A 14,801-nucleotide genomic window follows, 5' to 3' on the forward strand; every position below is an offset into this window, starting at 1 on the left:
ACACACACACACACACACACACACACACACACACACACACACACACACACACACACACACACACACACACACACACACACACACACACACACACACACACACACACACACACACACACACACACACACACACACACACACACACACACACACACACACACACACACACACACACACACACACACACACACACACACACACACACACACACACACACACACACACACACACACACACACACACACACACACACACACACACACACACACACACACACACACACACACACACACACACACACACACACACACACACACACACACACACACACACACACACACACACACACACACACACACACACACACACACACACACACACACACACACACACACACACACACACACACACACACACACACACACACACACACACACACACACACACACACACACACACACACACACACACACACACACACACACACACACACACACACACACACACACACACACACACACACACACACACACACACACACACACACACACACACACACACACACACACACACACACACACACACACACACACACACACACACACACACACACACACACACACACACACACACACACACACACACACACACACACACACACACACACACACACACACACACACACACACACACACACACACACACACACACACACACACACACACACACACACACACACACACACACACACACACACACACACACACACACACACACACACACACACACACACACACACACACACACACACACACACACACACACACACACACACACACACACACACACACACACACACACACACACACACACACACACACACACACACACACACACACACACACACATACACACATGTGCACACACACACCTCAGACCTCAGACATGCCCATCGCGGAAGCGATGATAGCGAACAGCTATGTTAGACATAGCAACTTGTGCTGGGATTACACCATTCAACAGCTTGCAAGGCTGATGAATTGACCGCCACTATTTTTAGCCTGGTATCCACCACACAGCTGTTTGAAGTGACTTTTTCTGGCCAGTGAATCCCTATTTTTCATTTCAATTTTTTCCTTTTTTTTACACACACACCACACCACACACACACACACACACACACACACACACACACACACACACACACACACACACACACACACACACACACACACACACACACACACACACACACACACCTGTCCTGTCCTGTTGAGCCACTGCCATGAAGGTTACGTGGGCCCCGGAGGGGCAGCTGAGAGAGAGGAGGAGCACACAGCCCTGTGACGATCCAGGTGATGCGGTAAGCGAAATCGGCGGGAGCAGGCGCAAACACATGTGAAACCCTGACGGTCCTGAACGGTCGGACGACTACAAGTCCGTGAGCAGCGATGACGGGCGCGGCTACGTGTAGACGCAAAGCAGCGGTCACAGGCCTGGCAGTGAGCGACGCAGCACAGCGGAGAAGCAGGCAGTGGCAGGGGCGCACCGACTGCTGACTGGGGGTAAGTACACTTGTGCCTTGCCAGACCTCCACGGGACTTCAGCCAACGGCCACACTCTCCACACTGGCATGCACCTTTCTGCTCCGCAACCGGCTTTGCACGCTCAACCTTACACTTGTGGCGTGCGCGATCACTGGGGCGTGCAAACTGTCGGTCGCAGGTGTAGCAGGTGACGGGAGGGGGGCGATGCTGGGCATCTACCGGTGCTGAGTACGCCGAGCGCCAGGTGGAACGCGACTCGCATTCAGCTCGCCATTCCCCCTCGAGGCCGCGAGAACGAAGGTCAGACATAATACAATCCTTCCAGCGCGGACGAGGGCCATGAGCTGGGCGACGGGACGGAAGCGTGCCAAAGAGAACTTGCTTCGTCAGCCGGTGGTCCTCCATCCGAGCAACATGCCCGAGCCATTCAAGGCGGCGGTGCTCCACCTTCGTGCGGATGGTGTCGGGATCACCCCACCTCACGCGTAGTTGGTGATTGGTGATGTGGTCATCCCAGCATTCTTGGCGAGACACTCCCATGATCGAGCGGATGCATCGGTGGTGGAAGACAGAGAGCCGCTGCAAATCCCGTTGAAGAGGCGTCCAACACTCCGAACCGTACAGCAAGAGCGACAAGACACAGGCGTTGAACACACACCTCTTGATGTGGAGGTCCAGGTGCTTGTTGCCAAAGATGGACTTTTGCAAAGCGCCACATGCTCGGGAGGCATTCGCAATGCGGGAGTCAACATCGCAGGATGAACGGCCGCCGTTGTGAATTACCGAACCCAGATACTTGAATTCGGTGACACAGACAATGTCGACACCGGCTAGACTGAGGGGTATGCGGTCAGCAGCAGACACATCAGCACCAGCAACCAAAAACTTTGTCTTTGTGGCACTAACCGCGAGGCCAAATTCGGACGCCGTGTTGTCAAAGCTTTGACACACACACACACACACACACACATCGCGTATTGCCGGTGGCGAGAAAAGCATGCAAATATGCAACTTCACGGGTCATAATTATGATATTACATGTGTAGGTATTACACTCCTCAACATTCGTCTTGTTGAGCACTCTCGGTAGGCTGCTCTAGTGCTTCTGCATTACGCATTGCCCGCTACTTTTCGTAGTTAGAGCAGTCTGGCGCTAGAGCCACGAGCTATCTTAAGGTTTGTGGTGCCCCATTCGCACCATGGCTAGTACTGCTGAGGCAGTTATGGCCGAAACAGCTTGCTGTCTACAGTATTGGGTAATGTGACATGTATATAATGTACTTGGACACAAGCAGCAAGATATGCAAGATATGCAAGATATGCAAGACATGCAAGATATGCAAGACATGCAAGATATGCAAGACATGCAAGATATGCAAGACATGCAAGATATGCAAGACATGCAAGATATGCAAGATATGCAAGATATGCAATATTCAACACACACTTACATTATAGATGTCGTGATATGCACTGGGTGTATCTAGGGAGTCATCAGCAACATGGAGAGCACCGTCATCACCATCATTGTCACCACCATCATCATCATCTACACAGAGGAACAGATACAGTAAAACCTGTCAAGGCGACCACCTGTCCTAGAAGACCACTGGAACCAGGACCAAGGGATGCTATTTCCAGTCAACTGACCTGGATAAGGAGACCACCTGGTAACAGAGACCACATTTTGAAGGTCCCTTGAGCGGTGGTCGTCTTAGACAGGTTTCACTGTACATGTGTACGGTTGAAGTACACACGACTGGGTAGACTGGGTAGACACTTTAGCCAGTTACTAGTAGTTGGGGTGCAAGCATGTCAACAAGGTGACTGGGGAGAAATAATTGATTAGCCGAACACCACGAGATGATCATCAGTCATGCACGCCTAGCCTAGCCTGGCTGGGGACCATGTGCTAGCAAGTCAGCTCACCCGTGACAAAAAAAAACCTCATTTCCCAATCATTGTGCTACCTCTAGAGTACCGGTATGTAGGCCATGTTGCACTAGTCCACGGTGGTCCACGGTGGTCAAACTAGCAATGGAATACCAGCATGCACTTGCATACTGCAGGCTAACAAAGACCTCTCTGTTGCCATCAGTATGGTGTTCACATAAAATTAGTTCAAGTCAGTATACAAGTAGCCAGTGAATGGAGATGTCTGATGGCACTCTGGTGATAATCGCAAGTTTGAAGGAAAGCCGGAAAAGATTCGCTGACAACTCAGCCCAGTGCTTCAACACTAACCTTCCAATGGAGCTGCAGCTTCTGCATCATTTGTTGACTCTGCTCCCACAGAGATGCCGGTGTAATCAGCAGGATCAAAGTCTTCAGGTCGTGTCTGATAACTTAGCAACATCCGAGGGCCACCTTTCTTCTTACTGCTGCTGTTGCTTGCAATATCGTCACTATCGTAATTTGCAGCAAATTCATTCGGTGGTGAGGGTGATGATGATGGTGGCGGAGAGAAACTTGGAGAGCTGGGAGGTGATGGCGATGGAGGTGGACTATAATGTGGAATACTACCACTAGCACTACCGCTAGCACCAGTGTCAGCTGTACTGTCATTGCCAGTCTGCTTAGCACTATCAGATTGAGTAGCTAGCAGTGACGATATAGCAGTAGTGGCAAAGTCACTGATGTCAGGTACTATGACGACATTTAGCAAAGGTTCAGTTTCCTTGCTGCTACTACTACTACTAACGTTACAACCAGCACCATCATCTTTACCAGTCTTCTTCCCACTATCTACTACAAGAGTTGGCTGAGGTGTGCTTGCCACTGTCCCTTGCTTGCTACTGCTGCTGTTATTGCTAGCTGATTCTATAGCAAACGGATGGCTTGGTTTTGCCCGCACCGCCTCTGAAGCCAGGTTCAAGGATGGCTGACTAGCTTCGCTGGCGGTCGATGCTGCTGGCTGCGGACAATCCACTGCAGCTGCCGTTGCTGTTGGCTCCGCCACAGCTACCGGTTTCTTGGGAGATGATGGTGTGTGCTGCAAGTAAACACAGTAAACAGATTACACCGACATTTATCACTCAACACATTGCAGTCAAGCTTAGAATCAAATCTCATCAAGCAGGTATTAACACACTCAAATCTCATCAAGCAGGTATTAACACAAAGAAGAAGGAAACACTTCAGGTTCTTCAACAACATCTTGAAACGGTTTCAGTAGTATAATTTCATTTCCAAGCCTTCAAGCAGGTAAAAACTGGGTAATGATATGCTTTGCAATACTCAAACTCAAAGCATTTGGATGTTGGCATTTCAAACACACAATGCATATATCCAAATGCAGTGGGTTTTTTCTTTCTTTTTGATCACATTCAGACCACATCTGGGCTGTTCTTGTACATCACAACTATAGTCCAGTGTAGTCACATATCCTAACAGAGCATGTGCTATCCTATTTTATTCCCGTAGCTATGCAGAAGACGTTACTTCAGTAACGTCTGGCGCTAGCCAGGGTCCACACAGCTTTAATTTGGTGTTTGTTTGTTTGTTTGTTTGTTTGTGTCACGCCTGGCGCTATCCCGTATCTGTCTCGTACCGTACCGTACCATCAAACACAGCTGGCCACATACATCTGGCCACATACAGCTGGCCGCACTATTCAAATAGGGCTTTCAAACGCCAAATCATAACGTGAAGCAACTACTTGGAAGAATGGGTATGAATGTGAAGTGTATGGGGGAATGCATGTAGGGCGATAGTGCAGGTTCGAATCCCAGGTAATGCCTGAAAAAATAGGAAAATTGAAAAATTTATAACATCTCTATTCTTTTTTGCCGTCATCAAGGCGGTTGATGGTGTCGTATTACCCTCGACCGTACCTGTCCCGTACATGTCCCGTACATGCCCCGTACCTGTCCCGTACCGTACCATCAAATCAAAGACGGCTGGCCACAATGCATATTCAAATAGGGCTTTCAAATACAAGATCATAACGTGAAGCAACTTGGAAGAATTAGTATGTATGCGAAGTGTATCGGGGGATGCATGCAGGGCGATAGTGCGGGTTCGAATCCCAGGTTATGTCTAAAAACAAAAAGTAGAAATTTATAAGAATTTATAACATCCCTATGCTTTTTTGTCGAGGTCATCAAGGCAAAAAAGCATAGCGTAGGGCCCTGAGCTTCCAAGCTCTCTCGTTTGTGTAATGAGATGATTGAGATCCTCCAATCCGCATTTGCATCATAGTAAAAAGAAAAGATATTGAAATTTCATAAAATGAAGAGGTGAGCAAGAAATGCAAGGTTAGGTGCCTTTGTGTTGTCGGTCTACCATCAGCATTCACTCAACAGTCCAATCATACCTTTTTCGTTGAAGAAGCACCAGCAACACTGGCAGCAGCACTAACATCAGCAGCAACACCAGCACCGTCGCCACTAGCAGTATCTCCACTATGATCATCTTCAGCAGCAGCATCAGTGGCTGAACTCTCCAGACTATTAGTGCCTGAAATGTCCGCTAGGCGTGATGCCGAAGACCCTGCTACCAACACATACAAGTCATGTACGTGCATGCATACACAAACACACATGGATATCATTCGTCAGACTCAAACCTTACTCCTGGTGTGTGGCTCACCAAACTACTATTTACAAACATTTCCAGCTGAACCTTTTCAGGTACGTTATCATCGTACACACAAACTAGCAAGTAGAGGTGCAATGAAGTGCAACATTGAAATCTATGTGGTTGGTGTGTAGAGGAGAAGATAAGTCCTGAACTAGCTAAACATGCACACAACCCACTGATGATGGCACAGGCTGACACACTGTCCTAAATGTACTAGGTATGTCCAGTACTAGTACCGTGCTTCCCCACATACAAGCGCATGGAGAACATTTGCTTCAAAAAATATTTTTCCTGTGTGAACATGTTCGGGTAGAAGCCCATTTATGTGCAATAAAGGTTTGTCTGTGTCCTAAACAACGGTGTTATCACAATGCTTAGCAGTATATTCAGCTCCCAGGTGTTTCACCAATAGTGTTCACGTATAAGCGCATGCGCTTATAATTGGGGGGGGTGCGCTTATGCCCGGACATAAGCACATGCCCTTATATGTGCGGAAGTACGGTAAGCAGTGACGACAGGGCAGGGATGAGGTTTCCAGCTTTCAGCGATAATTCTGCACTGCTAATGCTATACCAGGAAAGGTCCAGGAAACACATTACTATGTTTGTAGAAATTCATTTCCACCACTGACATTGTGGTGACGGGCATACTGTCACTGACTGGAGAATGGCAATGTGTGTGTGTGCTGTTGATACAGAACAGAACTAAAATTCAAAGTGCACAGGCTGTAGAATGACTACTGTCTGTGCACTGACCTACAGCCCTAGCGTTCACTGATATCGTGTGAGATACGCTGCTACTCTACACACTAACCATGGATTTATTTGATAATAGGTGTTATTATCATGCTGTCTATTTTTTTAGAAATCCTGGCACGCCATTGTCAGATATGTAGATGCACGCAGTTTTCCAAAACCTAACTTTCACTACAAAGTATATGTACCTTTGACTTTGCCATGTTTGAAATGGCAATAAGGTCGATGGCATAGACCACTTGCGAAGAATGGACAATTCACGCCGCGGAAATAGCCTGCGCTTGGCAGCATCTCGCTTGTTGATATTCAAACGAAACGAACTTGGATCAAAAAGGTCAGGTAGTTAGTTCTTGCCTTCAAATGTTCAATGTTTATTGTGCTGAACTGCTTGTTCTTCGATTTGAACAAGGTCGGGGGTATTCATGACCCGTACTACTCACCAGTCAGCACCATCAGCTCAGGTGACGCATGCAAAACAAACTAAAAGTGAAAGCATTGTTTACTACTCAACAAACGCATTGCAATACAGCAGAACCGACCTGCAACTACTAACGTTAATATATAGTAGGGACTCTTGCCACACTCGTACCCGTGTTGGTAGTTTGTGTAAATAAAAGCATTGTGATTGTGCATTTTGAATGAAAACAGCAGAAGTCAAAATAAAAATTGTCAAGCAGCTTGGTGACAGGGCAGGGGATTTCCCCATTGTCTGTATAAAGAAAATGCAAAATAGCTGGATTTTCGACATTAATTTTGTTCCTTCCATGGCCATGATCCAGAGAATAAATCCCCGGCCCCAGCCCAGGGGCATAATAAATACTCTTGATCCTTTCTATCTTGACGACTTGAGCAACAAGAAGTACAATTTCCATGATCATGATGATCATAATATCCTACGCTAAATACAGTCGAACCTCTTTAGGACGAACACCAAGGGACCGGCGGTATTTGTTCGCAATAACGGGAGTTCTTCTTTATGTCTTGCCCAGTGAATACACAGTGATGAATCCAATAGCGCTTGAATTCTAGTTCTGATGGAATTCGCAATAAAGATTCCCGGCCATTTCCAAAACAGGAAAGGGAAAGCAAAAAAAAACATGCAACAAGTTTCAAAATAAACGCAAACTTTGAGCGCCGCGAAAGTTTATCGCTTTACACTACCAAGAGTACAACATTGTTTTATGTACTCTTGGTACTACTTCATGCTAGCTGAAAAAACCCTTCAGAAAAAAAACCCTCCAGCTTCATCCGAGGGCTATTTTTCAGCCCCATACTCCTAAACCATACATCTTCGCAACACTGTGCAAACGGTCTGGGCTACACCAATCACTGAAAAGGAATAAACTCATCCCATATTCTGCACAAGACACATCTCCAAAATTCCAAGTCGACCAACACTGTTCATATAAATGTACATGCATGAGATTTTCGTGGTCCAGCATAGCAAGCCGTGTTGATTTCGGAGGGCAGGGAGTACAAAATAAACAATATTCGTTTCAGGGACGACTAAACAGTTTTCACGACAACCCCTAACCACACAGCGGACACAAAGCAAACGGTTCACGGACTGAAATTCTCAACAGTTGTGATGGGTAGCACTTAGAATACATTACATGATATGCATATTTTATATGCTCCAGGTAGCAGCACAAAGCAGCAGGCGGCGGCGGTGGTGAGCAGCGGGTCAAGCATTGAGGCAGGTTCTCTGTGAACAGCAGCTACTTAGAATTGAGCAATGACAGCAAATGTGCAAGATGTTGCAGTAGGAGAGCCCCAAGCCGTTCCCAAGTGCATATGGCAAGACTGACCCAACACGGGCATGCGGCAATTCATGACAATTCAAACGTTGGACTGGTTGCATGTAGGAACATACCAAAGAAAGCCGACCGACGAGTCAAAAGCAGTGCCATGTGTCCCCATCAATCACATTATGCACGGTCCAGGAAAACATCCAAGGGCCGCATGAGCCTAGGTGCTGCTTTCGGCTCATGAGTCAGGATTTCTTAAGCTGTGTTCCCAACTGGTGCGTGGTTTCACGCGTACATGCGCCAGTTGTGAACACAGCTTTAGACCACAACTGCACTTCAAAGCAAGCGTACGAAAAAAGAGAGAAGAGAGGATGGAGTACATAAAAACGCCAACAGCTTGGCAGCCTTGGAATGAAGAGTTGATTTAGAGGACGGGCGATCAGCAACATCTCAACGTTGTTCAACTGTAGGGTAAAGAAACCATAGGCAGCAACAGTTACAAAGTGGTATCAGAGAAAACAGCACCGAAAATGATGCAACACCAACAAGACAGAGAGTGAGCACACAAAGCGATTTCATGTTCTAAGAGACAGAATGGGAAGACATCAGGGTGTCAAGAAAGAGAAAAGTACTTACTGTAAGTGGCCATGTCGATTTCTTCCGGAAGTTCGCTCACATCAACCTCAAATCTTGCTTGGACTTCATTCAGGACCTTGGCATCCTTCTCCTCGCTGACAAAGGTAATGGCCAGACCCTTGGTACCAAAGCGGCCAGCACGTGCAACCTACAGAAGAAAATAAGAAGAGGGGTGTTGTTGCATTTGATTGTCCGCACTGATTCCAGAAAATAAGATTTTAAATTCCTGGAGTAGTCTGACACAAAAAGGACATGCACGTCGGCAATGAATGCTACACAATGCAAACTTGTAACCAGCAATTTAGCTTCACTCCGCCTTGAGTTCTATTTGTACGAGTACTCTCTACGCATCTTTTAAAGTTAACTCCGGTGCTGGACCGAAGGTTCCACTAACTCATTCGGCTTCACAGGTACACAGGCTAAAAGAGTAATAGCAAGGATCGACAGTCAATGCCACCATGAACAGAAAAACAAAACATACGCGATGCAAGTAGGAGTCGGAGTCATCTGGCATGTCGTAGTTGAAGACGATGTTGACACGCTCAATGTCCATACCACGTCCGAAGAGGTCTGTACCGACTAGGATTCGCTTCTCAAAGTTCTTAAACTGCTGGTAGCGATTCAATCTGATGCAAAATACCACAGAATTGCAAAAGGCATCAATTGGACAGCCAGTGGAAAAAATCGAGACACACATATGCATAAGAACCAAAGAGCATTCACAAAACATGAAAGGCTCACTCCGAAAAAAAAAGCAAAACAAAAGAGTGCAGCACTCCATACATGTAAAACTGCTGATAGTTCAACGGCTCACCTCTCTTCTTGGGTCATGTGACTGTGGATAGCAATGGCTGGGAAGTTCTGCTCAACAAGGAGCTGTGCAAGTGCCATGCATCGCTGCACACTCTTCACAAAGATGATGACCTACAATAAAAAGGCAAACACCAAAACAAAAACACGTGATCACTAAAATTTAATACACACCTGTACCAAGTTCATGAAACAAAAACAAAGAAATATTTAACCAGCAGAACACAATATGCACAAGCTTCACTGTAGATAATTCCACAGTTAGAAGGGTACTCAGTATTCATATGCAGATAGTCGTTGACGACATCTAAATGTCAAGCAGCATCTGAAAATACGTACCTGGTTGAACTCCAAGACATCGAGCAGCTCAAAGAGCTTCCTGTTCTTCTCCTTGTCCTGCAGCTTGACGTAATGCTGCTGAAGACCGTGCAGTGTCAGCTTGGCTTCATCATCAACATACACTTCCATGGGCTGCAAACACATACAAGCAGGAACAAAGCCAAACCTAGAACGAAACGAGAAGCTGCCATACTGAGAACAGCCACACCAACATACTTGAAAGCACATCATTGCAAGGTGATTGCACAAGTCAGGCCAGGGACATAAAATTTCTACAAAACCATGCAGTCACAAAAGAAGTGTCCTTGACTGGAGTGAAAGGACTCATGCATACAGACAAGCCCAAGGACAATTTAAATAACACATCAATGGCGCACACAAAAGTACCACTCTGGCCAAGAACCACAAGTAGACAAGTTTCCAGTCCAGAGGTGGTGAAGCAGTGCCGAAAGCCAGGAAAGAGATGGTGCTTCTGCTGTTGCTGTCACTGCTGCTTTCGGCAAGCCGTGCAATCTTGACTGAAACTCGCTGACACAGGGAGTGTGGAACGATTACCAGCATGACAAGCAATCTGGGTACCATTCAGAAGCACTGAGCCAAATCAGCCATCAAACCGGAACCCAGATCTCCATAACCAGGAGACTGGCCACCCAAGTAGAAGACAAAAACATCGGACTCGAGACAGACTAGCCTCAACAAAAACTGAACTGCAAGGACATACCCAGCTGCAAACTACAACACTGAGTAAGCAACACTGCCCAAAGCAACAGCAGTGGTGGAAACAGAGAGACAGAAACAAGCTAGCCAAAAGAAGACCAGGAACCAAGCCATAGAACAAACAACCAAAAATTCAAATTGCACAAGACGTTGAACAAACGAATCCAAACCAGCCACAAGCATGACAAACTCATCAGGAATTCGAGTCGACAACCAAAAACTTCGGGCAAAGCAACAACTTCGACGAAACTTCGGGCAAAGCAAACAGGAGGGTAGGGTATTTACATCTTGCATGAACTTCTTGCAGACGGGGCGGATTTCCTTGCTGAGAGTAGCGCTGAACATCATGACCTGCTTCTCATGGGGTGTTGCGCGGAAGATTTCCTGTACGTCACGGCGCATGTCTGTGCAAGAAAGCAATATAAGCCAAGAGCACAAGCCGGCCAGTTAAGTACACCTGCCACCAGTGGCATATAAGTGCAACACAAGCCGAATGGCATGAAAGGACAACAACAGAAGATGAGGGCAAAATGCAAGTTGAACTGCAAAAAGGAAATGAATTATTAATCTCTATAAAAGAAGTCCATCTGCTAGAAAGAGCAACTAACCAAGTGAGTCGAGTACTTTGTCGCATTCATCCAGAATGAAGTGCTTGACGTTCTTCAGGTTGAGGGATTTGTCGCGAACAAGAGCCAACATACGCCCGGGGCAGCCAACAACAATGTGCGGGCAGTTGTTTTTTAGCGTCTCCTGGTCACGCTTGATGCTGACGCCACCGAAGAAGACAGCAGTCTTTACGCTCGGCATGTACTTCCGGAATCGGTCGTACTCACGGCAGATCTGATACGCCAGCTCTCTTGTGTGGCAAAGGCACACAACGCTGACCTGAAAACAACACCACAGAACACCACCCATGATTAGCGCCAGTAAAGAAATACGAAGCTCGCATTAAACTGCGGGCAATATCGCTGAAAGTGCTGGTAAAAGCAGCTAAAATTGTGCAGCAGTTTGTTCACAAATGGTTTTTTCGCTCTACATATATGCGGATTCCACTAATTGCCTAGACAGAGCACGTGGCATGTGTTGACCACCGTTTTACAAACTATTTACGGAGATGTGCAATCTTCAAACCATCATTCCACAGATCAATGGCATCACCTGCAGCTTATGAGGCAACATGCAAGTAGCTACAAACAACTAATACAACCCGTGGTTCGCAACCCCTCGCATCCCTATTAGTAATGGGTAGGACTGAAACGATTAAGGGGAAGGTGAGCGCACGAAAACAAGCTAAGCATCATAGCAAACTAAGAATGTTAGGGGTCGTCCACAAATATCGAGCTTTTCTTTTCTGTTCACAAAACGAAATAATTTCGTTATGGGTGGGAGGGGGTTGACCACTTTCGTTTCAGAAAACATTGACACAATGTACATGCCCGTAGGAGCAGTGATGCACTTGCGGCTTTTGTGGTGTAATATGCACATATGTGTGAACATTGTTTACGTTCTGAGGGGGAGTGATCGGGTCTAAACTAAAATAATTCGTTTCGTGAAAAATGTTTGACGGACGGCCCCTTTAACCCTTTACCTTCTGACCAAAATTACCATGCAGTTCTAAATGCAATACTTCTCACCTCATTTTGAGAATATCTTTGGTTCTAATCAAACAATTATCACACTCTTGGGCATTCTGGAAAGCTCTCCACGAGCTGCGTACAATGAGCTCAAACTGGACACTACTGAGATCACATATCCAACGCCAGGGTGCTTCAAACACTCCCCATCGCTGGGTATCCGAGAAAATTCTCTCCTCGTCAGCCATTTCTCACTCCTTCATCGTAAACATTTCAAATTTGTTTGCTTCAGTTTCTTTTTATGCTGCCCACGCGCTCAAAGCATGCCCAGGTGACTCAGCATGTTAGGAGAGGGAAAATCCCCAGCTCAAGGCCAGTCACTGAGAAAAAATTGACTTTTGTCGTGGCTGAAATGTCGAGCGCGATATCTTTGGAATGCAGCATCGGAGCTCTTCGCCGATTGTTGCAATGAAAGGCTGGGCTCTTCAGCTTCTTCCTACATATTTAGTTTTTTAGATTCCGTCAAGAATTGATCGAGTTACGAATGTCTTAGTGCATGCATGTCCATCGACCAAATTCAGTCGATTCATGTACACACAGAAGGTAAAGGGTTAATAGCTTCGACGAGACATTTCTCATGTTATTTCATAACTTAGAACCTTCCAAGCTGGAAGGCTGTTGGTTAGCGTATCCAAGACGCGATAGAGATAATCATGTCGGTGAATGTTAGTATCGCATCAGTTAGTATTGTGCTAGCTGTTGCATCTTCTGACTACAAACATCTTGCTTATAACTGTTAGTGTTGGACACAAGCTACAGATAATATGTAACATGTTGGTCCTTTAAAATCCACGATCGTTTCAGCGGTAGTAATATGGACGTAAGACTAATATAATTATGATATGAACTCCTGAGTATTCTCACGTACATCACGAAATTACGAGTCAGCACTACACCGAACCACTAACACATGACTGGATGGTCTTCACTGACTTACCTGTCCATCAACAGGTTCGAGCTGCTGAAGCGTGGCGAGGACAAACACGGCAGTTTTACCCATACCAGACTTGGCCTGGCATAGAATGTCCATACCAAGAATGGCCTGCGGAATACATTCCGCTTGGACTGTAATGCACCAGCAACATAAAAAAGAATAGGAAAGACAGGTGTTACATGGGGGAGAAGTTCTGATGTGCAATTATTATTATTATTATGCACTTACGCGTCAATGTCAGCGGTGGTAAACCGCCCACAAATTCGCACGTGCTGATAGCGAATGAAAAACCATCACGGAGCACTCGGGATAATTCTTTTTATGGAGTGCATGGTTGCATACAGTCGAAATCAGTGTAACCCTGTGTTTTGCTTTGTTTTGAGTGACAAGCCAGTACTAGCACATGACTTTGCCACTCCATGCCAAACATCTCAAGATTAATGACGATGCCGTCACATAGTAATCTCCTCTCTCTCTCTCTCTCGCACTACTCCAGTACTCGTAACATTATATTTTTGGTCTGCACAATATTGCAGGGAAAATTAATTTTTTGTTCTGCTACAAAAAAATCTTTGAAAACATTCTCAACTTCACCTTCTGAAGGATGTTCGAATCCACAATCCACGATAGCACGCAGGAGCTCAGGCTTCAGAAGGAAGTCTCTGAAGCCAGAACTGTGAATACTGACGTAAGTTCCCTTCAAGTCTTTCTTGGCTTCGGGAGCGGCAGCCGCACTGTCCTGAGTAGGCTCTGCATCCTCCTCATAATCCAAAAGATCCTCCTGCTGCTCGGGATCGATATCTGCTGTGTTGTCTGACATTTTTCTGTGTGGGAACAACAAGTTACGTTCTCAATCAGTTCGCTGCGAAGGTTCTTCGCAGAAACAAAATAAAATTTGAAAACTTACATCAGTGGGAAGCAATCAACTGTGTAACACAAACGTACTTCTTCGTCAAAACGTTCAAGCAACGAAAAACTGGTCACGACATAGGCAAGCACGCAAGATGGCTGCCTGCACACGCATGCGCCTTATCGGCCAAATACCGCGCCAAAATTTGAATGCGAGCCTCCACGTGGGTCATGGGGGAAAAGCCCTTTCTG

General features: G+C 46.2%; 2 protein-coding genes across 3 annotated transcripts in view; both read right to left on the minus strand.

Annotated features, from left to right (window-relative positions):
• Positions 1 to 7,518, minus strand: part of LOC135813757 (mucin-19-like) — a 39,660-nt gene extending 32,142 nt beyond the window's left edge. Inside the window, exons 1-4 of one of the 2 annotated variants that reach the window (XM_065326765.1) lie at positions 7,071 to 7,518; positions 5,862 to 6,037; positions 3,791 to 4,538; positions 2,998 to 3,095 (exon numbers count right to left, since the gene is read on the minus strand). In XM_065326765.1, the coding sequence (XP_065182837.1) occupies positions 2,998 to 3,095; positions 3,791 to 4,538; positions 5,862 to 6,037; positions 7,071 to 7,173 (1,125 nt within the window). In that variant the 5' untranslated portion in view covers positions 7,174 to 7,518. Of the gene's footprint in view, positions 1 to 2,997; positions 3,096 to 3,790; positions 4,539 to 5,861; positions 6,041 to 7,070 lie in introns of both variants that reach the window. The other variant, XM_065326764.1, reaches the window with a different exon arrangement.
• A 918-nt stretch (positions 7,519 to 8,436) lies between these two features.
• On the minus strand, positions 8,437 to 14,727 carry LOC135813766 (ATP-dependent RNA helicase DDX39A-like). The gene is made up of 10 exons (XM_065326771.1): positions 14,608 to 14,727; positions 14,295 to 14,524; positions 13,704 to 13,831; positions 11,741 to 12,017; positions 11,418 to 11,536; positions 10,416 to 10,547; positions 10,081 to 10,190; positions 9,748 to 9,892; positions 9,267 to 9,414; positions 8,437 to 9,094 (listed from the first exon to the last, which is right to left on the minus strand). Exons 2-10 carry the CDS (start codon positions 14,518 to 14,520, stop codon positions 9,081 to 9,083), a joined length of 1,299 nt encoding a protein of 432 aa, XP_065182843.1. The 5' UTR covers positions 14,521 to 14,524; positions 14,608 to 14,727; the 3' UTR covers positions 8,437 to 9,080.
• Positions 14,728 to 14,801: the final 74 nt, after the last annotated feature.

Source organism: Sycon ciliatum, chromosome 4 (assembly GCF_964019385.1).
Source record: "Sycon ciliatum chromosome 4, ocSycCili1.1, whole genome shotgun sequence".
NCBI classification, from domain to species: Eukaryota; Metazoa; Porifera; class Calcarea; order Leucosolenida; family Sycettidae; genus Sycon; species Sycon ciliatum.